Here is a 24,626-nt window from a genome sequence, read left to right as displayed (position 1 = left end):
TAACAATGAGTGCCTTGAGGCAAACTGACCCATTAGGCTGTTGCCGTATTCCAGATGAAAAGCCATGACGTCCTGAATTAGGATGGTGGTGATAGAATGGGTCATGTGAGTAGAGTAAGGGAAAAAGATAAATGAGATACTGCAGAGGTAGAACTGATACAGTGCTATACCTTGGCGGCTCATTGAGTGTGTGCGGTGAGGGAGAGTGAAGAATCCGGGGTGTCTCTGAGGTTGTCAACTGGGGTGACTGGGAGGGTGGCGCTGCCCTTGTCAGAAATAGGAAAATCGGGAAAAGAAGTATGTTTGTGAGCTCAGATAATGAATCTTCTTTTGGAGTTTGAGGTACCTACAGGACATCCAATTTGAAATGTTCAAAAGGCAGTTTGTTACAAGAGACTGGAGTGAGAGAGAAACGGAGACAAACACTATGGCTGGATATATAGTTCTGAGAGTCACATATAAAAAATCAATAGTCCACTTGTACTACCAGACATCAAAAATTATTACTCTATCAGGTGTTTATTTTGCAAGCTTGAGATGCTATGCATTTATAAATAAGTTTTCTAGTGAATGATCTGTTTAAGGAAATGAGGACTTGAATAAATTTTATGTGAGTGACTAATTGGGTGAAGGAGTTAAAAATACTCCCAGGAGTAGATGATGTTTCTCTACCTCTCTTGAGAATTGCTATGACTTTAGAAATCTGGTGCAGAATACTTAATAATGTATACAGCAGGCATTTCACAAAAAAATGTAAGTTGATTTATAAGGCATGGATAGCAAGCAATATGAATTAGGATATTAACACAAGAAAGCAAATATTTGAACTGATAAATATCACTGAGACTTGCTGAGAAGAGACTATTAATTAGAAATAGTGCTGGAAAGGTATATACCTTATTCTAAAGAAACAAATGTAAAAATTGGGGGGTGGTAGTGGTGCCGCATTATATACTAAGAAGATAAGACTCTTAAGAGAAAATCCAGGAAGCTTGATGGAGAATTTTGAGTGAAGGTCATCTGAGACAAGAACAGGAGAATTGTATTGGAGTATACTGTAGACCACTTGAACAGAAAGAAGAAATAGATGAGATCAGGTAATAAATATCAGAAGCATGGTAATAAGAGCATGAAATATATTAGTATGGGGGAGGTAGGGGCAATTTTATTTATTCAGATATATTCTGACATATTCTCTGCTGAAAGGTAGAGCAGAGAATTTCTTAACTTACCTCAGTGATTATTTTAAGCTTAAGACTAAAAAAAGGGGCAGCTAGGTGGGGCAGTGGATAGAGTACCGGCCCTGGATTCAGGAGGACCTGAGTTCCAGTCCGGCCTCAGACACATAACACTCACTAGCTGTGTGACCCTGGGCAAGTCACCCTATTGCCTAGCCAAAACAAAAAACAAAAACAAAAACAAACAAAAAACCTAACAAAGGGAAATTCTGTTCTCAAAAAGGAGGATCATAGGATCATAGATTTAGAGCTGGAAGGGACCTAAAAGGCCATCTCATCCAACTTCCTCATTTTAGAGATGAGAAAATTGAGGCCCAGAGAAGTTAAATGATTTGCCCGAAGTCACACAGGCAATGAGTAGCAGAGATGGGATTCACATCAGAGTGACATTTGAACCAAGGCCCTCATTATCCTTTTTACTGGATTCACCTTCATTTCTGGTTGATGGAGTGAAAATGATAGGACTTTGGAGAAGAAGTCATTATTCTATCTTAGAATTAATGCTAGAGAAGAGGAACTACACTAATATGCCCAAAAGATTTTGGTAGAACACATTTCAAAGTGTTTGGTGAAGGGAGGGATAGTCCCACAGATTGAGACTCTAAAGGGGAGGTCAGCCCAAGAGGGATGGGAAGTGCCCACAAGTAACATTCTTGGGACACAAAGGTAAGGAGGAGGAGGGGGAGCTGTCTAAGGCTATCTAAGCTGTCACACAGCTTGAACTTTAAAAGATGTGTAAAGGAGACTGAAGAAGAGCCTTGTAACAAAGGCTTGGTAAAGAGTCGTGACCTGTTTCTGTAAGAACAGTGCCGAGAGTAGGGAAACTCAGAATGAACTGAAATCCACAAGGAGTGCTGTAGATATAGTTTACCTAGATTTTAACAATGCATTTGATGTGTCTCATGCTATTTGTATGGAGAAAAGATAAAGTTGTGGTCCAGGTGGTAGGGCATTTTGTTAGATGTGCAACTTGTTGAATTGCTGGATCCAAAGAGCAGTCATTAATAGCTCAATGTGAGATGGGAAGCAGATCTCCTGAGATGTGTCCTTGGCCCTGTTATTATTTAACATTTTTGTGGATGATTTGGATAAAGGAATATGTAAATGGCATGCTTATTAAATTTGCAAGTGAGGCAAACCTGACATACGGGGAAGGGGAATAGCCTACACGCGGGGTGAGAGTCAGGATTCAAAAAAATCTGAACAAACTAGATCTAAGGGCTAAATTGAATAAGGTGACATTTAATAGGGATAAATATAAAGTCATACATTTAAATTCAAAAAAGCATCTATTCAAGTGTAAGATGGGCCAGACATGGTTAGGCAGCAATTAATCTGAAAAAGATCTGGGAGTTTTAGTTGACTGAAAACTTAATTTTAGTTGTTTTAGGAAGGACATTAGTAAGTTGAAGAGTATCAGTCCACAAGCATTTATAAAGCACATACTGTGTTCCGGGCACTGAGAATACAAGGGAGAATAAAAAAATCAAACAGTACATGTTCTTAAGGAGGTCAGGTTCTCTTGGAGGAAATGACATGTGCATATACGATTACATAGAAAATAAACATATCCAAAATAAATCCAAGGTAATTTGACAGAAGAGGCACTAGTGTCTGAGAGGATCAGGAAAGATCTTGGTGCTTGAACTGAGCTTTGAGGGAAACTAGGGTGACAGAGTCAATGGTGAGTTGGGAGTCCATTCTAGGCACAAGGGGGATAGTCTGTACAAAGATGACCTTTGATCGCCTTCACTCTTTTCATCTGCTCTTTGAACTGTTTGGTCAGAAAATATACGTTATCACTTGGCCACCTGAGCTTTATACTGTCACTTAAACCAGTTATGTTACCAATCCCATTGTTATGTCTTAAAAAACCCTAAAGAGGTTGCGCCCCCTTCCCCAGCACAGCCCAAAGCTCCGAAGCATGCAACCCAGGAGAAGGGGCGCCGAAGGGGGAGGAGTGTCCCTTCTAGGCCAAGCTAGGCCACGCCCCCTGCAGAGCTGGGCCGGGCTCTGATTGACTGCACTGAAGTCACCCTAGCCAAGCTGAGGTTGGAGTGGGACTGGAGGCTGGGAGTGAGCTGGGAGTGGGCTCGGCCCGGCCCGGCCTGGGAGGTTTGGCGTGCAGGCTTTAGGTGGAAGCTTCATCCTCCTCATCTCACTCCGCATGTCTCAGGCTGAATTTGACAAAGCTGCAGAAGTCAAAAACCAGATGACCAGGAGATGTTGTTTATCTATAGCCACTGCAAACAAGCCACAGTCGGAGATGTAAATACAGATCGCCCTGATATGATGGACTTCAAAGGCAAGGCTAAGTGGGATGCCTGGAACTCTTTGAAAGGAAAATCCAAAGAAGATTCCATGAAAGCTTATATTGCAAAAGTGAAAGAACTAAAAGGAAAATATGGAACACGAAAGAAACTGGGTTCGGACATCAGCCATGCACTCGAAAGCCAAATTAAAATAATGCTTTGATTTCCTAATCCTGTGATCTAAGTCAAGCCAGTGTAGATAATGTGCAGCAGTTAAAGTTGGCATGGCTACTCTAGGCCCATCATGTTGCATAGCTGTTGAATTGGAGAGTGAAGCAGTTACTAATCTTGGCTCAGTAACTTTCTTTAATCTGTAAATGAATAAAGTGCATTTGTTGCTTTCAAAAAAAAAAAACCCTAAAGAGGTAACCAAAAAACAACACAGTCAACTTGCAAGATGTGAATAAATCCATAGAAATCATCAGCATTCCTATATGTCATTTAAAAAAAAAACACATAACAGAAAAAGCTAGAAAGATAAATGCAATTCAAATGTCTATAGAAGTTACAAAATGTTATATAATAGTATTATAAAATATAAAATACATCCAACTGTAAAACATTCTTTCCAGGAATTAGGGATATAAGTAATTGGACAAGTTTTAGTTGGTACTCGGTAGGCCAAACCAACATGCTGCAAATGACAATACTTTCTCAATTAATATATTGAATGCTTTACCAATCTAACTGCCAAAAGGATATTTTGTAGAGCTTGAAAAATGATAGTGAAATTCATATGGAAGAACAAAAGATCAAGAATCTCAAGGGTAATAATGAAAAAAAGCAAGAACTAGGTTTACCCGTGCCTCGCACTGTACTACAAAGCAGTAAGCATTAATGATTTGGTATTTTGGTACTGGTTAAAAAATGGAGAGGCCAATCACTGAAACAAATTAAGTATGCATTATACAGAAGCAAAAAATGCAGACAATAGCATTATGTCCAGTAAACACAAAGACCCCAGTTACTGGGGGAAGGACTCACTATTTGACAAAAACTGTTGGGAAAACTGGACAGCTGTCTGTCAGAAATTAGGGTTAGACCAACAACTCACATCATATTTCAAGATAATTTCCAAATTAATACATGACTTAGGTATAAAAGATTACATCATAAATAAATTAGAGGGCTAACAGAAGAAATTAGCTTTCAGATCTATGGATACAAAAAGAATTCATGACTAAACAAGCCATAGAGAGAGGAGGATCACATAAAATCAGATACACAATTTTGATTGTCCATTACAAAATTACACAAATCTAATATAGTTGCAGTTAGATGGAAAACGGGTAAATGGTGGGGGGGGGCTAGGGGGATGGGGAATAACTTTGCAGGAAGTATTTCTGATAAAAGTCTTATATCTAAGATATCTAAGAAACTGGTTAAAATATATAAAAACTTAGAGTCATTCTCCAGTAAGATAAATGGTCAAAGGATGTAAACAAGGAGTTTTCATAGAAGAAATCCAAGCCATAGTCTTGTAAAAATGTTCTAAATCACTAATTATAGAAATGCAAATTAAAGCATCTCTGAGGTTTTACCTCACAACCCTAAAACTGGCAAAGGTGGATGACAAGAGAGGGAATGACATGTTGGAGAGGCTGCCGAAGAACAGTCATGCTGGTACACAGTTGGTAGAGCAGTGAATTGATCCCAGCCATTCCAGAAAGAAGTTTAGACCTGTGCTTCAAAAGTTACTAAACTAGGGGCAGCTAGGTGACGCAGTGGACACATAACTGGCCCTGGAGTCAGAGGCCCTGAATTCATATATGGCCTCAGACACTTAACTTGTTGTGTGCAAGTCACTTAACCCTGTTTGCCTCCAAAAAAAAAGTTACTAACCTATTCATATCCTTTGACCTAGCCATACTACTAGTAAGCCTGTACCCCAAAGAGATCAAAGAAAAAGGAAAAATTCCTATATATATAAAAATATTTATAATAACCTTTTACATATTTGCCAAAAATTGGAAATCAAGACAAGTGTACTGATTGGGGGAATGGCTAAACAAATCATTATGTGTGAATATAATGTAATTATTATGCCAAAAGAAATGACAAGGTGGACAATTTCAGAGGAAAGTGGGAAGACTGCTATGAACTGATACAAAATGAAAGCAAGCAGAATTAGGAGAACAATTTATATAAATGACAGCATCACAGAGAAAAACAACGTTAAAAGACTTTAAACACTGGTCAATGCAATTATTAACCATAAGTCCAGGGGATTAAAGATGAAACATGTTACTCACCTCCTTCCAGAGAAGTGATGAATGCAAAGATTGACATATTTTCAGGCATGGCCAATGTGGACATTTGTTTTGCTGGACCATGCATGCCTATGATGAGGTCTTTATTTTTCATTTAACCACAAAGTTTTGCCATCTTTATCCTGCCCCCCAGGAAATGTGGGGGGTAGTTGAGAGCAGCAGGAAGGCAGCAGTCACCAGCACATGCAAGTAACCTTTAAAAACCACACCATATTGCATGCTGCTACTTTTCATGAAGATTCCTGCTTTCAATTTCAGCTTGGTGCTATGATCAGTTTTGTCCCTGTTCCCAGTTTGGCCTTCTCATATCTTCCCCTTTGCTATAAAAAACTACCCAACTCCAAATTTAGGCAAGTCCCATTGCTTTCTAGACCATCAGAAAGTGACTAATTTTTTGTTTTTGTTTTTTTGCTTGTTTTTTCAGTTTGGGAATTGGTGGAGAGTTGCAGATGATCTGATTTGTACTTTTTTGTTATTGCCATGGACTCCCTTATATTTGTGGGGAGTTGAATCCTGGCTCTAGTACTTAACCTGTGTGACCTCAGACAGGTCACTTTTATCTCTCTATACCTCAGTTCTCTCATCTGTGAAGTCAGAGGATTGTCAAGAGTTCTTAACCTGGGGTCTATGAGTTTTCAGAAAAATCATTTGATAACTGTATTTTAGTATAATTTCTTTCCTTTTCATCCTATGAATTATATGCATTTAAAAACATACTGAAAAGGGGTCCATAGGTTTCACCAGACTGCCAAAGGGTTACATGACACACAAAAAAAAGATCAAGAACCCCTAGACTAGATGGTCTTAAAGATCTCTTCCAGCTCTAAAGTAATTTTATGTCAATAAAGTCTTCAAATTAAAGCTATTACTGGTTCTTAAGTTACTTTAACAGCTTCTATACTTTGAGGTATAAAAGCTTATTAATGGCCAAGATCTGTTAGGAAAGGGCTTACTAATTAAAGTTCTTAAAGAGTGAGTCAGAGTGGAGAAAATAGACATATCCAAAATTATATCACTAGAAAAGATAAGAATTTTAATTTATGTTTGATATATAGATTAAAAAAAAAACAAAAATGGAATAATAACCAAAAAGAGCAAACTCGAACATCAGCACACCTCCTAGTTGCCAGCTTTGTTCCTTCCATTAAATAAGGAAATAACTTGAAAACAGGTTAATTTCCCTAAAGAAGGAAATTTACTTTAGTCAGCCCCTTGACATTTTGACTGATCTCCACCTGTTTGGAATGTTTTTCAAGGAACTTTGGACTCTTCAAACAGAACTACCCCCTTGGAACAATTTGGGTTTGGTAGTTACTTTCAAGTCCATTTGTTCCCTTTTGTCTCTTATCTAATTTCTCTCTGCTATAGGGTTTTGATGATCAGTTACCATGGCCAGACCTAGATATGGTGCTTTAGTTTTGTCCTTGCTGTGATGTAAAATTTGCTGCTATAAATCTGCCCTTCATCAGATGATGAAATAGCCAAGCAAAAGTAAAAAATTATGTCAAATGAATCTTAAAAAGTGTTTTGGTTTGTCTGTCTTATTCCCTATGCACTTCCTGGTGGAGAGAGTAAATAAGTTAGATAAATTGATGATCTAGTATAACTTTTCTACCACGTGATGCTTCCCTCCCTCCCAATTTATTTATTTATTTTTAGTTTTCAACATTCACTTCCACAGGATTTTGAGTTCCAGATTTTCTTCCCATCCCCCCCTCCTCCCACCCCATGATGGCCTGCATTCTGATTCACCCTTCACCTGATCTGTTTTCCCTTCTATTTCCCCTCCCCACCGCCCCCTCCCCATGCCCCCCACCATCCCCTTCCCCTTCTATTTTGCTGTGGGGTAAGATGGATTTCTGTACTCCTTTGCCTGTATATCTTGTTTCCCAGTCTCATGCAGAAACAATTTCTAACATTCATTTCTAAAACTTCTAAATTCTAAGTTCTAAATTCTATCCTCTTGTCTTTCTACCCACCCTCATTGAGAAGGCAAGCAATTCCACATAGGCCATACGTGTGTAGTCATGCAAAACATTTCCATAATAGTCATGTTGTGAAAGACTATATTTCCCTCCATCCTATCCCGGTCCCTGTTTATTCTATTCTCTCTTTGTCCCTGTCCCTCCTCAAAAGTGTTTGCTTCTGATTACCCCCTCATCCAATCTTCTCTCCTTTCTATCACCCCTGCCTCTCTTATCCCCTTCCCCTCTACTTTCCTGTAGGGTAAGATAGGTTTCCATACCCAATTGGGTGTGTATGTTATTCCCTCCTTATGCCAAATCTGATGGGAGTACGGTTCACTCATTCCTTCTCACCTCCCCCACTCTTTCCCTCTACTATAAAAGCTTTTTCTTGCCTCTTTTATGTGAGATAATGTACCTCATTCTACTGCTCACTTTCTCCTTCTCCCAGTACATTCCTCTCTCACCCTTTAATTTTCTTTTTCAGATATCATCCCTTCATATTCAACTTACACTGTGCCCTCTGTCAATATATATTCTCTCCAACTACGCTAATACTGAGAAAGGTCTCAAGAGTTACAAATATCATCTTTCCATGTACCAACGTAAACAGTTCAACTTTAATAAGTCCCTTGTGATTTCTCTTGCCTGTTTACCTTTTCATGCTTCTCTTGAGTCTTGTATTTGAAAGTCAGTTTTCCTATTTAGCTCTGGCTTCTGAAGAATACATTAAATTCATCTACATCATTGAATGTAAATTTTTTCCCCTCATTGATTACGCTCAGTTTTGCTGGGTAGGTGATTCTTGGTTTTAAACCTAGCTCCTTTGACCTCCAGAATATCATATTCCAAGCCCTTCAATCCCTTAATGTAGAGCTGCTAAATCTTGTGTTATCCTGATTTTGTTTCCACAATACTTGAATTGTTTCTTTCTGGCTGCTTTGCAATATTTTCTCCTTGACCTGGGAACTCTGGAATTTGGCTATACTATTCCTGGGAGTTTTCCTTTTGGGATCTCTTTCAAGAGGTGATTTGTGGATTCTTTCCATTTTTATTTTACCCTCTGGTTCTAGAATATCAGGGCAGTTTTCCTTGATAATTTCTTGAAAGATGGTGCTTTTGATCATGGCTTTCAGGTAGTCCAATAATTTTTAAATTATCTCTCCTGGATCTATTTTCGAGGTCAGTTGTTTTTCCAGGGAAATATTTCACATTGTCTTCTATTTTTTTCATTTTTTTGGTTTTGTTTATAATTTCACGGAATTATTTTCCTCAGTGAGCTTTTGGACCTCTTTTTCCATCTGCCCAATTCTGCTTTTTAATGCATTCTTCTCATTGGCTTTTTGGACCTCTTTTGCCATAGTTTTTTAAGATATTATTTTCTTCAGTATTTTGGGGGGTCTCCTTTAGCAAACTGTTGACTCGTTTTTCATGATTTTCTTGCATCACTCATTTCTATTCCCAATTTTTCCTCTACTTCTCTTAACTTGATTTTCAAAATCCTTTTTGAGCTCTTCATGGCCTGAGACCAATTCATATTTTTCTTGGGGGTTCTGGATGTAAGAGCTTTGACTTTGTTGACTTCTGGTTGTATGTTTTGATCTTCCTTATCACCGAAGTAAGATTCTGTAGTCTCTTTTTTTCTTCTGTTTGATCATCTTCCCAGACAGTTCTTTGACTTTTTAACTCTTTGTTAAGGTAGGCTCTGCTTCCAGTGTGGAGGGTGTACTATCCTAAGCTTCATGGGTTTTGTGCAGCTGTTTTCAGAGATACTTCTAAGGGCCTATAAGTTTTCAGTTCTTCCAAGGTAGTATAATCTAAAGAGAGGTGTTTACTCGTTTCCTGGCCTGTGCACTGGTGTTTGAGTGACCATAAGCACTCTGTTCTGCCGTGGAACTGTGAGGAGGATTCCCTCTCCACTGCTGCCACAAGCTCTGCTATGCCAGTGTTCCTCTTCGCCCTAAGACTGCCACCCGGGACTGGACGCAGATCCAAGCACAGGGAAAGCAAGAGAATCCTGCCTCAGAGCCCGCAAAGAGATCCCTGCAATCCCGCTCTGATCAGCCACTCTCTGTGGGTTGAGAGCTCCGGAAGCAACAGTTGCTGTTGTGGCTGCCGCCCTGGGGCTGTGCTGGGGCCAGGGGTGGACCACACTCCTCTGTCACCCCGGTCCGACAGACTTTTCCCACTGACCTTCTAAGTTGTCTTTGGCGTTTGTGGGTTGGGAAATCTGGAAACCACCGCAGCTCTCCTTGATTCAGTCTCCTGAGGCCTGCTCCAGGTTCACTGAGGCCGGGTCTTTGCCTGCATTGCCCACACTGAACTGAGCTCCTCTCCCAGCCTGGCACAACAGACCTTTCCTGTTGACCATCCAGGTTGTCTTGGGCTGGAAATTTGTTTCACTCTGTCTTTTTGTGGGCTCTGCTGCTCTAGAATTTGTTGAGTCATTTTTTACAAGTATTTGGAGGGGTTTGGGGGAGAACTTAAACGAGTCCCTGCTTTTACTCTGCCATGTTGATTCCGCCTCCCTGCTTTTTTTCTTTAGAAGAAGGGTACCCTCAAAATCATAAAATGTAAGAGCTGGAATGATCTTAGAGATAAAATTATCTGACCCGTTCATTCTAATGAGCAATCTAAGGCCTGTGGAGATAACGTGATTTGCCCATGGTCACATAATGTGTAGAGCCAGAACGAGGACTGGAATTCAGCTCTCCTTATCCTCAGTATTGTCTGTTTTTTTCATGTTTTGGTCAGATTGCCATACATCGTTTTGTCTTTACACAGCAGGTACTCTTCAGCAACTTTGATTATGGAGCTATAAAGTGTATTAGGCCTAGTGCTTGAGTTGTCCGGCTTTAACAGGACCGTGTCCTCATCACCAGAAAAGGGGTTGTTTTGTTTGGATATCAGTAAAAGTAGGCAAAGGACAAACCAGCTTCAACATGCCAGTGTCCTTGCATACTCCAAAATTACACTAGACCTAACTGTACCCTAATATTACTGCAATGTAAACCTACAGAAACTTAAGAGGAATACACATACTAGCAATGATTCAAAACTTCTCTTGCCATTTATAACAGAAGGGCTTCTGAGTGTAAAGAGTTAACAAGCACCTTCATAAATAGCTTTATTTCCAGCTTTCTATAGTGTTTTACTGCCCTTGTCATGAAAGGTTTTATCAGCTTTGCTCTAATATGAATTTAATCTGTCTTGATAGATTGATTGTTGTAGAACTGGGTGATTGATTCAGTACATAATATTTGCCTAGACTGCCTTGCACATAAATGGTTACAGCTTAATGTGGTTGGCCTGCTAAGCTAGCTTATAAAACAAACATTACAGTCTCACTGTCAAATGTAACTGGAACTGTACTACAGTTTCTAAGCCATTAAGTAATTGTTGGTTTGGAGTGAGCTTCATTGAGCCATGAACTTGAATGCCATGCCATGCCCTACTACTTTAATAGGACTAAAGGAGTTGTCTTGCTTTTTCTGACAAATATCTCCTCTAATTGTTAGTCCACAGGAAGATAGGGAGGAGTTGGACAGAAAACCAGAACAGTTCTTATGTTGTGTGTGTTTCTGTGTTCTGTTTTAGTGATGACAGCATGGGGTATCAGTATCCATTCACACTAAGAGTTGTGCAGAAGGATGGAAACTCCTGTGCTTGGTGTCCGTGGTACAGGTAAGTTGTCCCTCTTGCTACCCAGTGAAAGGATATGCAGAGTGACCACTTCAGATTATAAGTTTTTAATAGGCTTCAAGGTTTCAGAGGTTAATAGTAAGCAATGAGAAACTTGAATTAAGCTTAAGGACCACTCATCAATCCATCCTTGCAATCTGTGCTGACATGCAGGGACAGATTGCTTTTGTGACAAATTAATATTGTGAGATCATTGTTCGACCCACTTCACTTTTTATTCTCAAGCTTATGTTAGTTTAGCAAACAGCATTACTACCCAGACCTATTCAAGAGACTACTTTTACATCCTACATTTGGTAGGATGTAGAGGGATTGTTTTAATGTTACTAGTCCAAAGAAATTTAAAAATTAAACTGATAGATAAGAAAATCACCTTGTTATGTAAGTATCACCTTGTTATATAAATATAGATTTAGCAAACTAAGTATATGCTAGGAAACAGAGGCCCTAGTTTAGCCCCTGACTCTGTTGTTAACTTATATTAGGTATACTGTTTGACATGTCTGTTTCCATATTTATAAAATAGTATTGCTAGTACTAAATAAGTCCTTCTGTTTCAGAGAATTAAGCAGCAGAATGTAAAGTTTGCTTCAGGGCTGTTCTGCTTCAGATGTATTCCAGTTCAGCTGTCCTCTCATTTGCTTTTCTTAGATTTCATGTTTTTATTTCGTTTACCAGATGATTGCTACATATTTTGGTAATCTAATGTTAAATGATCTTGCAGTTGTCAGTAGTCTGTTAAGACTGTTAACAAATTACAAGTGAAGAAAGAAAGTGTAGAGGCAGAAGATGAACCTTTATAACCTGAAAACTAAGTTCCTTCACAGTTTCTCTTTTTTCACCAAATTTTTATTTATCTTTAGATTTTGCCGAGGCTGTAAAATTGATTGTGCTGAAGACAGAGCTTTCATTGGAAATGCTTATATTGCTGTGGATTGGGACCCAACAGCTCTTCATCTTCGCTACCAGACATCACAGGAACGGGTAAGAACAAAAGACAGAGCCTTCTCAGTACCTTATAAGGTCCTATTTCTCCAAAGCATTTGGCTTTGAAATTATACCTCTGTTCTAACTACATTGTGCCATTCTGTTATGGGCATATCTTAGTACAAGAAAGAGAGTCAGTGATTCTCTGAATAGTACTCAGGCTTTGTGTTGTCTGAGGTGTTCTGTCATGTGCTGTACTACTTTAATACTTATATTTGGCTATTAAAAATTATGAATAATACTAAAAAGAAATTCCAGAATCAAAACTTTGCGTTGCAAGTGCCTTTTGCCAGTTGATTAAGGACCAGTGTGAGGCTTCAGTTTTTAATAACTAAAAACTACTTAACTCAGTTGTACTCAAGCTTATAGTTGCCATCTTTGATTTTACAGTGTATTTTTCTTTTTTTTTTTTTTGGTGAGGCGATTGGGGTTAAGTGACTTGCCCAAGGTCACACAGCTAGTAACTGTTAAGTGTCTAAGGCTGGATTTGAACTCAGGTCCTCCTGACTCCAAGGCCAGAGCTCTATTCACTGTGCCACCTAGCTGTCCCAGATTTTACAGTGTAGTACAGTCTTCTGTACTGTAGGATAAACATGCCAAGTTCCCGCACCTGATCTTGTTACTTGGACTCAAGACCTTCTATCATACTGGTTACCCACTTCTAGACAATTTCTGACTTACCAAAGTAACCATTGTAGCCAGAAGTGAGCAGTACTCCATCTGTTGTCTGACCAGGGTAGAGTACAGTGGGACTATCACCTCGAAGCTATGCTTTTATTCATGTAGCCCTATATGTCATCAGCTTTTTTGGCTGCCACATCACACAGCTGACTTATTGAATTGTCAGTCCACCAAAACTTCCAGATCCTTCAGAACTCTCTGTACCTCCCCCTTCTTATCATTTCTCTCTGAACCCCTCATTCTGATGAGTAATCTAATCTTATACTTATGAAGATGATTTTTTTGGACTCAAGTGTAAGACTTTGTATTTATCCCTTTTGATTATCATCTCATTAGATTTAGCCTAATGCGCTAGCCTGTTGAGATCTTTTGGATCCCAACTCTATTGGCCATTGTCTTAGCTTTAAAATAATGATTATATCATTGTTCTATGTTTGCAAACTGCTTTCATTAACTATTTCTCCAAGTTAGTTTCATAAGTTTGGTTAGTAAGTTGATATTCATCTTTCATGGAAGGTGATTAATCATGTTTTGTTGAAGTCCATCTTAAGTTACTGAGAATTGGGAGGTTCTACCAGCTCTGGACGTGGTAGTCCACCTTGTTGAAAGGTTTTTATTGGCTATTGTTCTTAAATTGGTGAAAACCTACGGAGCTAGTTGGAAGAAGTATAGATATTTGGACAGGTAGTGTTCATCTACCTCCTATGGTGGTGCAATTTCTTGGCTCTGCAATCTCTAGGAACTTGAGGTTGTCAACAATGATAGAAATCAAACCTCTCCACTCTCACCAGAGAGGTGCTGATATACAAAATTAAGGTAATGATCAGATTTCTGGCAGGCAGATCAGCTCCTCTATTCCTACTCCAGTCAAAATTTGCACCAGATTGGTCAAAAAATATAATGAAAAAAAAAAAGAAATATAATTAAAAACTGCAGTAAGTTCTTCTTCCAAAGAACTATACAAAAAATCAGCCAGAAACCCACAACTCCTGCCCCCAGCCCCACACACACTTAGGATATAAGCCTTTATGCAGGACTAGAAATGGTCCAGAAATACTAGTAGCCTTTGAGACAAGTCTTGTCTGAGGTAACAGGAGTGGAGGCTTCTCAGGGAAAGCCTCAGAGTAGTTTGAAACCCATAGCTAGAAACTTCGAAACCACCAAGAGCAGCAGTGCTCGAACAAGGATAGTCCTGTACTCTGTAATCCCTAGCCCACTGACCTGAAATGCCAAAGAGGGCCCTGACGTATGCCAAACCTCACAAATCTGGATGAACCCTAACCCTAGGAGCACAGAGATCAGAATGGGAAACCAAGTGATAAAGCACTGACCACTCCACCTAAAAGCCTGGCACTTGCACGATGCCCCAGCTCGGGAACTAAGGCTGCAGAGACTACTATAAAGAATTATTTAAAAAAAAAAAAAAAGAATTATTGTAGCTCCAGAAGTACTTCAAAATCTCAAACAAATGGGGATAGCTGGATGGTACAGTGGATAGAGCACCAGCCCTGGAGTCAGGAGGACCTGAGTTCAAATGCAGCCTCAGACACATGATACTCACTAGCTGTGTGACCCTGGACAAGTCATTTTAACCCCATCGCCTTGCCAAAAAAAAAAATCTCAAACCAAAGGAGATGATGCCGTTAACAATAGCAAGCCAGAGATTTAAGGGAGGAAAATGAATTTTCAACAAGAACTACATGAATACCTAGAACAAATGAAGCAAGAGATTTAGAAAAGAAACAACAAAAAAAAACTCGAATAGATTTAGAAGATAAATGTATGTCTTAGAAACTGGTAAACCTTATCCAAGTAATGAACTCCTTGAGAATTAGAAGAGAGCAAACAAATCAGTGACTCTATAAAATAACAATAAATATTAGAACAAATCAAAATATTGAAAAATAGAAGAAAATTAAAGATAACTGAAATAAAAAGCAACTAACCCTTATGAAAGGAGATAAAGACCTTATAAAAGGTCAAGGAAAAAGAATTTAAGAATCATTGGATTCTTGTATGACTGTATATATTTGTTTTAAAGGTTTTGTTTTTCTCTTCTTTCGTTGGGGGGAGGGTATGAGAAAGAGAAAAAATAAATTTTAGTTAATCGATATCCTTGGAACACCCTGAAAATTATCATTTTAAAGAAATAGCCTAGATACTAATTTTTCAAGAAATCATAAATGGAAACTGCTCAGATCTATTAGAACCAAAGGGCAAAATGACAACAGAAGGAATCCATCAATCAGTTCCTGAAAGAAACTCCAAAAGGAAAAGTCCCAAGAGTGTCATATCCAAAATCCATAGTATTCATGTCAAAGAAAAAAGTGCCACAAGTATCCAGAAAGAATTTCAGGTACCAAGGAGCTACAACTAAGTTATCATGACTAATCCAGCTTCTATTGATATGAAATTCTGTTTCATGCAAATTATAAAATGATACTAAATCACATTTATTTCAAGCCAGAACTTCAAATAATGTGATGCATTGTGAGCTAGTCAAGGGTTTTAACATGCTAGTATCCCATCAGTCCACATTTGCCTAGTCATGTGGATGTGATGTGCTATGACATACCATGTTACCAACAGTAATTGTAACTTTTTTTAATGAACCCTTAACAGAATGGACAAAAGGAAGAATACTTGGGGCAGCTAGGTGGCACAGTGGATAGAGCACTGACACTGAAGTCAGGAGGACCTGAGTTCCAATCCAGCCTCAGACACATAACACTCATTAGCTGTGTGACCCTGGGCTAGTCACTTAACCCCACTGCCTAGCCAAACAGCGCCCCCCCCCAAAAGGAAATAAAAAGGAAGAATACTTCAAAAGGAAACACTGCCAGAACAACAAAGAAGAGACTTTTAATTACATTGGAACAAAAATTTGTTATAATTAGATGGCATGAAAGTAGTCATAGTAAATGATAAGATGTTGGAATGCCTGGATCTAGAGTATGAAGTACTATAAAGCATGCAGGTGAAATAAAAGGCAGAGACAAAGTTGCATCAGCTTTTTGTGGTTTGCAAACAACTATCAGAAATAGAAGTGTTACAGTGATAGAAATGGAGTGTCTTTTAGCTGCATGGATTGAGGATTGTAATCAAAAACATTTTGCTCCCAGAGCACCCATTCATACAGTGATTTAAGTTTATTTGAGGCAGTGAAAGACAATGAAAATGAAGTGGATAAAAAAGAAACTTTTACTGTAAGAATTTGTAGGTTTGATCACTTTAAAAATGCAATTCAGTTGCATAGTATTAAAGTTATCATAGCAGGGACAGCTAGTAGAGATGAGGTCACAGCAGCTAAATATCTTAATGTTTTAAAGAAAATAATAGAAAGAAAAGGTGAATATATTGCTCAACATATTTTTAATGTGGTTACAACGGGCTCACTCTGAAAAAGGATTCCTTCTAGAACGTACATTACCAAGAAAGAAAAAAACTCAACCTGGATTTAGTATTTAAGAATTGCCCAACACTTTTATTGGAAAGTAACGTTGAAGGGTATTTCCATGAAAACCAGTGCTTATTTATTATTCTCAAAATCCTTGCACTTGAAGAAGCTACAAATATTGAACATTTCCAGTTCTTTGACCTGGGAACAATTACCATATTTTACATATAATTATAATTTCAAATAGTGTGAATTCAGATAATTCAGACACTTCAAAGAATTAATTGTTCATACTAATCAGGACCTAGCTATACAATCAGGCTCATATAAGCCCTGGCACTTCTCCTAAAAATGAGGGGAGAGCTTGGAACATAGCATTTCAAAAGGCAAAAAAAGGATAGAGGCTTAGAACCTTTAAGAATTGGGGTGCTATACCATTTGGTGCATATATGTTTAGTATTGATATTACTTCATTGTATATGGTACCTTTTAGCAAGATGTCATTTCTTTGCTTATCTCTTTTAATTAGATTTGTTTTTGCTTTTGCTTTGTCTAAGATCATGATTGCTACCCTTGCTTTTTTTACTTCAGCTGATGCATAATAGATTCTGCTCTAGCCCCTTACCTTTACTCTATGTATATGTCTCTGCTTCAAGTGTGTTTCTTATAAACAGCATATTGTAGGATTCTGGTTTTTGATCCACTCTGCTATCTGCTTCTGTTTTATGCAAGCAAAAGAATTCAAGAGAAATCTCAAAAGGTAAATTCATTTGAGCAATTGGAATTGTGATGTAGTGCTAACATTGTAATGAGGTAGAAGAAGCAAATTTCTCTTCTGAACTTTGTCTTCAAAGGGTATTAAGAGAGTTAAGAGGAGGTATATCTGTTTGGATTTGAGGATTTTTAGAAGGGAAAAGGTGGGGAGGGTAGTGATAAAAGGAATATGCATATACCGTATTTCACTGCATAATCATCACACCCTGGTGGTGTTTTTTTTTTTGCAGTCCAAAAATTGGTTTATAACCTTTCATTGTGTAATTGTTGCACGGTATAATTCTATTCCTCACACCACTTAAAAAGTAAACAGAGCAGCAAAGCATACCAGTAGTATGTGGATGTACATTTATCTCTTGCGCATTGTGAGCTTTAAGCCTAGAATTCTCAGCGTATGCACATTGTCAGTATGTTTCCTATACGTGGTTTGTTCAGAGCACTGCAGTACTAATGGCATTGTCACTCAGCCTAGCGAAGAGCCATCAGCACAGGGGGAGCAGGCAGTCAGGCAAAGCTGCTGTGAGTAAGTCACATGATATGGTAAGATTTGCATCTTCCCACGCTAGCGAAACTGTATAGTTCATCTGCTAGCGATACATTAACGTGCAAAGCATTTCTTTCTAATTGTGGGTAAATATAAAAACTATTTTATGGGCTACAAGCTCAAAGTGATTATGTTCACTGAACAGCATGGAAACAGAGCTATAGAAAGAGTTTTCAGTGAGTGGAAAGTTGGTGCACGACTGGCAGAAACTAAAAGACAAGTAAAAGACAGATAACTGGCACACTTTTTTTAAAAGCTTCACATAATGGTCATGCCCCACTTTTTTGCAGAAGATTTGGCATAAAATCTGCAATGATTATACGGTGAAATATAGTATAAAAAGGGGGAAAGGGGGATACAGTTTGCTATTTCTCATAATGGTGCTTCATGAGAAGATGCATATATAAATATAGCAGAGGGGTAAAGGGAGCAGGCATCAGATGAACTCCTTCACTCTTGCTAAACAAATGGTTTAGACAAATGATTGAAAACTCATATGCATATAAAGTTTGATGTAGAAATAGATCAAACTCAACAGGAGAATAAAGGGTGGGGGATGGGGAGGTGGACCATAGTGTTAATTGGCAGGATAATATGAAGAAGGAAATGGTCATAAGTAAAACAAACTTCCTCTTGGGAGAATGGGGGCAGAGGAAGGATTATGGTGGTGGGTTTTTTTTTGTTGTTGTTATTTCATTTGTTTTTGGAGTTTGGTTTTTTTTTTTTTTGCTTTTTTGTGAGGCAATCAGGGTTAAGTGACTTGCCCAAGTTCACACAGCTAGGAAGTATCAAGTGTCTGAGATCGGATTTGAACTCAGGTCCTCCTGACTCCAAGGCCATAGCTCTATCTACTGCGCCAACTATCTCCCCTTGGGGGAAAGATTAAAAGGAAAAAAGAAATGAACATGGTACCCATCAGTTAAGGAATGACTGAACAAACTGTGATATATGAATATAATAGAATATTTTTGCCCCCTAAGAAATGAGGAAAGAGGTGGTTGTAGAGAATCCAGGCCAATATGAACTGGTATGGGTGAAGGAGCAGAATCAAAACAATTTATATTGACAACAACATTGTAAAGAAAAATAATTTAAGAATTCTGAGCAAAGAAGTGACTACCTATGTCTCCAGAAGTTCCATGATGAAAAATTTTACTCGCAAAGAGGTGATGGACTAAGGTTGTAGAAACAGACATCCATTTTTGGACATGGCCATTGTGTGGAGTTGTTTTACTCAACTATTTGTTGTTTTACTCAACTATTTGTTGGAAGGTTGCTTTTTTCCTGTTTTTAATTGGAGAGGGGGGCAGTTTAACAAGTGATGGAACAAAAAGAAGGCCTTTGTAACATGTTGCACAGAAGAGAATAGAAAGAAATTCAGAAGGAAGCATAGACAGTTTTTTTTTAATTTAGTATTTTATTTTTTCCCCAATTACATGTAAAAACAATTTTAACATCCTTTTAAAAAAAATCTTTGCGTTTCAAATTCTCTCCTTCTATCCCTCCCTTTCTGTCCCATTGGGAAGGCCAGCAATTTGATATAGGTTATACATGTGCAGTCATGCAAAACATGTTTCCATGTTAGTCATGTTGTGAAAGAAAACACAGACCAAAAAAAAACAAAACCAAACCACCCAAGGAGAGAAAAAACCCAGAGAAAGTAAAGAAAAAATATGCTTCAATCTGCATTGACTCCTTCAATTCTTTCTCTGGAGATGGATAGCATTTTTCATAAGTCCTTCAGAATTGTCTTGGATCGTTGTATTGCTGAGAATAGCTAAGTCATTCATAGTTGGTCACCATACAATATTGCTGTTAACTGTATACAGTGTTCTTCTGGTTCTGCTCATTTTACTTTGCATTAGGTCATATAAGTCTTTCTAGGTTTTTCTGAGAGCGTTCAAGTAGAACACTTTTGAAAGTAATATGTGTGATTTATTTTTTATATGTATATACGTGTGTGTATATACACACATTTTAAAATGTATGTCTAGATGTGCAGTTGTATATGTTTAAATGTGTATATATATATACATATATATACACACATTTTAGAAAAGCAAACCATATAAAATGGAGGCTTGCAGTCTCTCATATATAATCCTCTTTATGTTCTAATTGTGTATATGGAAATAATCATCTATTCTTGGTGGTGGTAAACTTTTCAGAATTTAAAAAAAAATTATTTTATTTTTATTTTTTTGTAAGTATTATTTTAAAAGAAAGGCCAAAAAAAGATAATTATCGTTCTCCATTGTTATTCCTGACTTTATACATCCCCTCTTGTTCCTTTGGAGTGTTTCACAGGGTGGTAGACTGAGATATATGGTGGTATGTCTGAAAGAATGACGAATGAGATGTCAGACGGTTTTACTAGTTAGTTAGTAAGAGTTAGCTATTGCTAACTTATTCTATGACCATGGGGAAAGAATCCAATCTTTTTTTTGTTTAATGTTTCCTCATCCGTAAAACGAGGTGATTAAGGGCAGCTAGGTGGCACAGTGGATAGAGTACCAGCCCTGAAGTCAGGACCTGAGTTCAAATCCGGCCTCAGACCAAACAGTTGACACTTACTAGCTGTGTGACCCTGGGCAAGTCACTTAACCCCAATTGCCTTTTAAAAAAAAAAATGAAGTGATTGAACTAATTTACTTCTCCAAAGGCTCTTCCAGCCCTGATATCTGTGGTTCTTCTCAACCTCATATCACAAAACCTGTTGGTTCATTCTCTACCTTTAGTATAAGGCAGGTATTCTTAGCTTTTTTGTGTGTCATAGATTCCTTCAACAGTCTGTGGTATCTTATCAAGCAATTTAGGCTATTTGCATGACAGTGGGTGATCTAGTGGTAGAACGTGTGCCCAAAATGGTTTATCATGTAAGAGAGCTTCTGGATAAATGTATGCATGTTTTTTCCAATCCTCTTCTTCCCCATCTGCATCTAGCTGCATAGGATAAGGATAGTGACTGGATCTATGATTTCATTAGCATAGGGAATTCCCAGGTGAGGGAACTTTCTATACCAATGCAGATCAGCATGTTCTATCTATCTAGGTACGTAGCTTATACTAAACAGAGTATAAGCAGTAAAAAGAAAAAAAAAATCAGTATTCTTCTTGAATTTAGCATAAACCATAAAGGATAGACTCGATAAATGATATGTATCTGGGGATGGGGAAAGGCAAACTATATCTGATGCTCATTTTTTTATGCTTATTTTTTTAAAGAAGGAAGTAGATACCCTTATACCAGCAAAGAGTATATAAGAATTTCCACTATATATTCTTTCCTCAGACATTAATCGAGAATTTTTAGTTGGCAATAATTGTTTTTGAAACATGTAGCCTTTTCTGGTGGATGAACAGCGTGGAAGATGATGAAAGCCTTGAATGTTCATAAAAGAAGTAATAGCTGTTAAAATCTAAACCCAAAGTCAAGCCAAATTTTTCTTCAAATTTTATTTCTCTTCCAAAATCCCCCCTTTCAATGAGTTATTCCACAAGGAGGACCATTTCCTGTGATTCAGGTTCCCTTTAATTTTAAGTAAGAGTCTTAGCAGAAGAACACGTTCTATCCAAAACTGTCTAAATTTTGTAAATTTGTAAATAAAGACTGCTTGGGCTTCATATTTATAGAAAATTCTCATTAGAGACTTCATAAAGAAGGAAAATATGGGCCTTTGTGAACAAAGCAATGCAGGATGTGGACTAAAAGAAAACAGGTAGGAGCAGCCATATGTTAAAATGGTAATATGGAGGCAGCTAGGTGGCACAGTGGGTAGATCACTGGCCCTGGAGTCAAGAGAACTTGAGTTCAAATTTGACCTCAGACACATAACGCTTACTGGCTGTGTGGCTCAGGGCAAGTCACTTAACCCCAATTACCTCACCAAAAAAAAAAAATTGTAATATGCCACTTATGTGTGACCTTTCTCCCAAAAAAAAAAAAAGTCATTGCCCACAGGACTTTGGGCTCAGCCCTTGGGCATGAGGATCTTTATTTTACTTGGTAGAAGTACTAGTATTTTTGCTCTGCAGCGTCGCCTATCTCTCAGTTTAGAGCAGGGTACATCCTGATTTTGTGATGCTCAGTTCATCAAATGATAACCCAGGTGTAGGGAAAGAATAAATAAAATGTTTATCTTTTCCTTCTCTATCAATACATATCTATCCTTTCTCTCTCCCTTACAAACAAACAAGTAAGCAAGCAAACAAACACAACTTGCTGGTTAACAAGACTCCTTAGGTTTGAAGTGATGTGCCTGGAGGAGTACTCAGCAAGAGTAACTCTGATTTCTCATTGAATTTTCTGTTCCTTTTATCACAATCTCCTATCCCACATGAAAGATAAGTACAAGTAACATTTCACATAGTGTTGTAATAACTCTGTAATACATGGTACAAATGTGCAAGTGAAGCATAATGCCTTGTTATGTGGGGCTTAATGCTTTGGTAGACTATCTTCCTGTTGTGTTTTTATCTGTGCCCTTTCCTGATTATTCTGAGTTTGGTTTTTGTACGTCTATGATATGCTCTCCCTCTGGCTTCTAAAGAACCTACAGCGTAGGTTTGCCTCCTCCACATTCCAGAATTGGGAGCCATCTTATGCTTAATCTGTAAAATAGAAACTCAGTTCTTCCTTCCTCCTTCTCTCCCTCCCTCCATCCCTCTCTCCTTTCCTTCCTTCCTTCATCAAATTTAACCTTACTGCATCTCAGAACTCTCAAACTCAAGCATTCCACCAATATAGCAGGTATTATAAGTGTACACCACCATGGCTCAGTTTAATATTTATTAATAATAATAACAGTTCATGTAGCACTTGAAGGCTTGCACAACATTTATATGTTATCTTATTTGTTGATATATGTTATCTCATTTGATTTGGTAAGTGCTACTATTATCTCCAGTTTTAAGATGAGAATATTGAGACTGAGAAAAGGTTAAGTGGTCACATAGCTAATAAGTGAATGAGGCAGGATTTGAATTCAGGTCTTCTTTTTATATAGTTGTGGTTAATGTGTATGTTCTGATTTTGGGTGGGGTTTGCTCCACATCACTTTTTTTTTTTTTTTTTTTTTGGAGGCAGTGGGGGTAAAGTGACTTGCCTAGGGTCACAACAGTGTCTAAGGCTAGATTTGAACTCAGACCCTCCTGACTCCACGGCCGGTACTCTATCTGCTGCACCACCTAGCTGTCCTGTTCTGCATTCTTATGAAACTTCATGTTTTTGTTTTTATTTTTGTTTTTTAATTAATTTCTATTTGTCAGTTTTGGTGCAATAATATTCCATTACAATAATATACCACAATTCATCCATTTCCCTGTTATTGAACATCTAGACTATTTTCAGATTTCACTGTTATTACAGATAAAACCTAAATGAATATTTTTGTACAGGTAGAGGTTTTTATTTTCTCTTATAATAAGATCCTTAGGATATAGCTCTAGTGATCCCTGGGTCAAAAAGTTCAGTCAGCTTTGTACCTATGATTACAGGTGAGCACTGACATCCTGCACACAAACAGACTGGCCCAACCTTCCTAATGACCTGTTTCTATCTAGATTGTGGAAGAGCATGAAAGTGTGGAGCAGAGCCGGAGAGCACAAGCAGAGCCCATCAACCTGGACAACTGTCTGTGTGCTTTCACTAACGAGGAGGAGTTGGGAGAGAATGAGATGTATTACTGTTCCAAGTGCAAAACCCATTGCTTGGCCACCAAAAAGCTGGATCTTTGGAGACTCCCCCCAATTCTGGTATGTTCTTGGCCTGAGCAAACATAAACAATAAGCAAGTCAGGTGACCATTTTTACTCAACTTGAAAAGAAAACTTATTTTAGTAGTACTCATTCATTTATTCATTTAATAAGTATGTTTGAACATTCTTAGGTAAGAAGTATTGTGCAAGTTATTGTGGATAATGTAAGGCTGAGTAAAGCATAGCCTCTGCTGTTAAGAAACTTATAATCTAGGCAATATTTCTGCAAAAGAAAGAGTTGGCATTTTTTGAAGCCAAGTTCCCTGACCTTTACAGAGGAGTAAAAGAATATCTTCACATCTCCTGTTTCTTTCTTCTCTTATCAGAAGTGTCTTTTGCACTCACAGTTTGAAACCTGTCCCTAAGACAAAAATATACTTCAAGACTATAACTAGGGCTTTTTCCTTCCACAGGAAAAACCATCCTTTATAGGGAATTTTGTGACACTGGCCTATGACTTATGTTTTCAAACACTTGGTGTGTGATCTAGGATCATGAGAAGGTGTATCTGTGATTGTTTTTCATGTTACAAGTAGCATTTAAAACTGAGCCGTGGGGTATAGGTATTGTGTGACCAAACTTCCAATTCTTTAAAGAATATAGCCATGGCAGTTCTTAACATTCAAGGAAGCTGGAATTTTCTAAAGTATTTTTAGATAAGGTTAGTAGTAACATTTTAAAAGTTGTTAGTCTTTTTTTTTTTTTAAGGCAGTTGGGGTTAAGTGACTTGCCCAGAGTCACACAGCTAGTGTCAAGTGTTTGGTCTGAGGCTGGATTTGAACTCAGGTGCTCCTGACTCCGGGGCCGGTGCTGTATTAACTATGCCACCTAGCTGCCCTTAAAAGTTCTTAGTCTTGAGGTTGTTTTTGAAATAGCACAAAAAGTCACATTGTATTTGTAAGTGGAAAATAACTTGTGAACACACCATAGAAAGTACAGTGTTATAAGTATGAATAGTAAAGCTCTTTAAGGAAAATTAAAGTCTTGCATGAAAGCTATAC

The 24,626-nt window shown here is 38.0% G+C and overlaps 1 protein-coding gene and 1 pseudogene across 1 annotated transcript in view; both read left to right on the top strand.

The window, feature by feature from the left end:
- USP32 (ubiquitin specific peptidase 32) overlaps positions 1-24,626 on the top strand; it is a 260,532-nt gene that overhangs the window by 231,235 nt on the left and 4,671 nt on the right. Inside the window, exons 28-30 of the mRNA XM_027870297.1 lie at positions 11,382-11,468; positions 12,350-12,470; positions 23,432-23,623. Coding sequence (XP_027726098.1) covers positions 11,382-11,468; positions 12,350-12,470; positions 23,432-23,623 — 400 coding nt within the window. The remainder of the gene's footprint in view (positions 1-11,381; positions 11,469-12,349; positions 12,471-23,431; positions 23,624-24,626) is intronic.
- Positions 3,406-3,920, top strand: LOC114049198 (annotated as a pseudogene).

The sequence above is a fragment of the Vombatus ursinus genome, unplaced genomic scaffold (genome assembly GCF_900497805.2).
Source record: "Vombatus ursinus unplaced genomic scaffold, bare-nosed wombat genome assembly UNPS02014797.1, whole genome shotgun sequence".
Taxonomy (NCBI): domain Eukaryota; kingdom Metazoa; phylum Chordata; class Mammalia; order Diprotodontia; family Vombatidae; genus Vombatus; species Vombatus ursinus.
The sequence above is the reverse complement of the archived record's forward strand: the minus strand, read 5'-3'. Positions and strand labels throughout refer to the sequence as shown.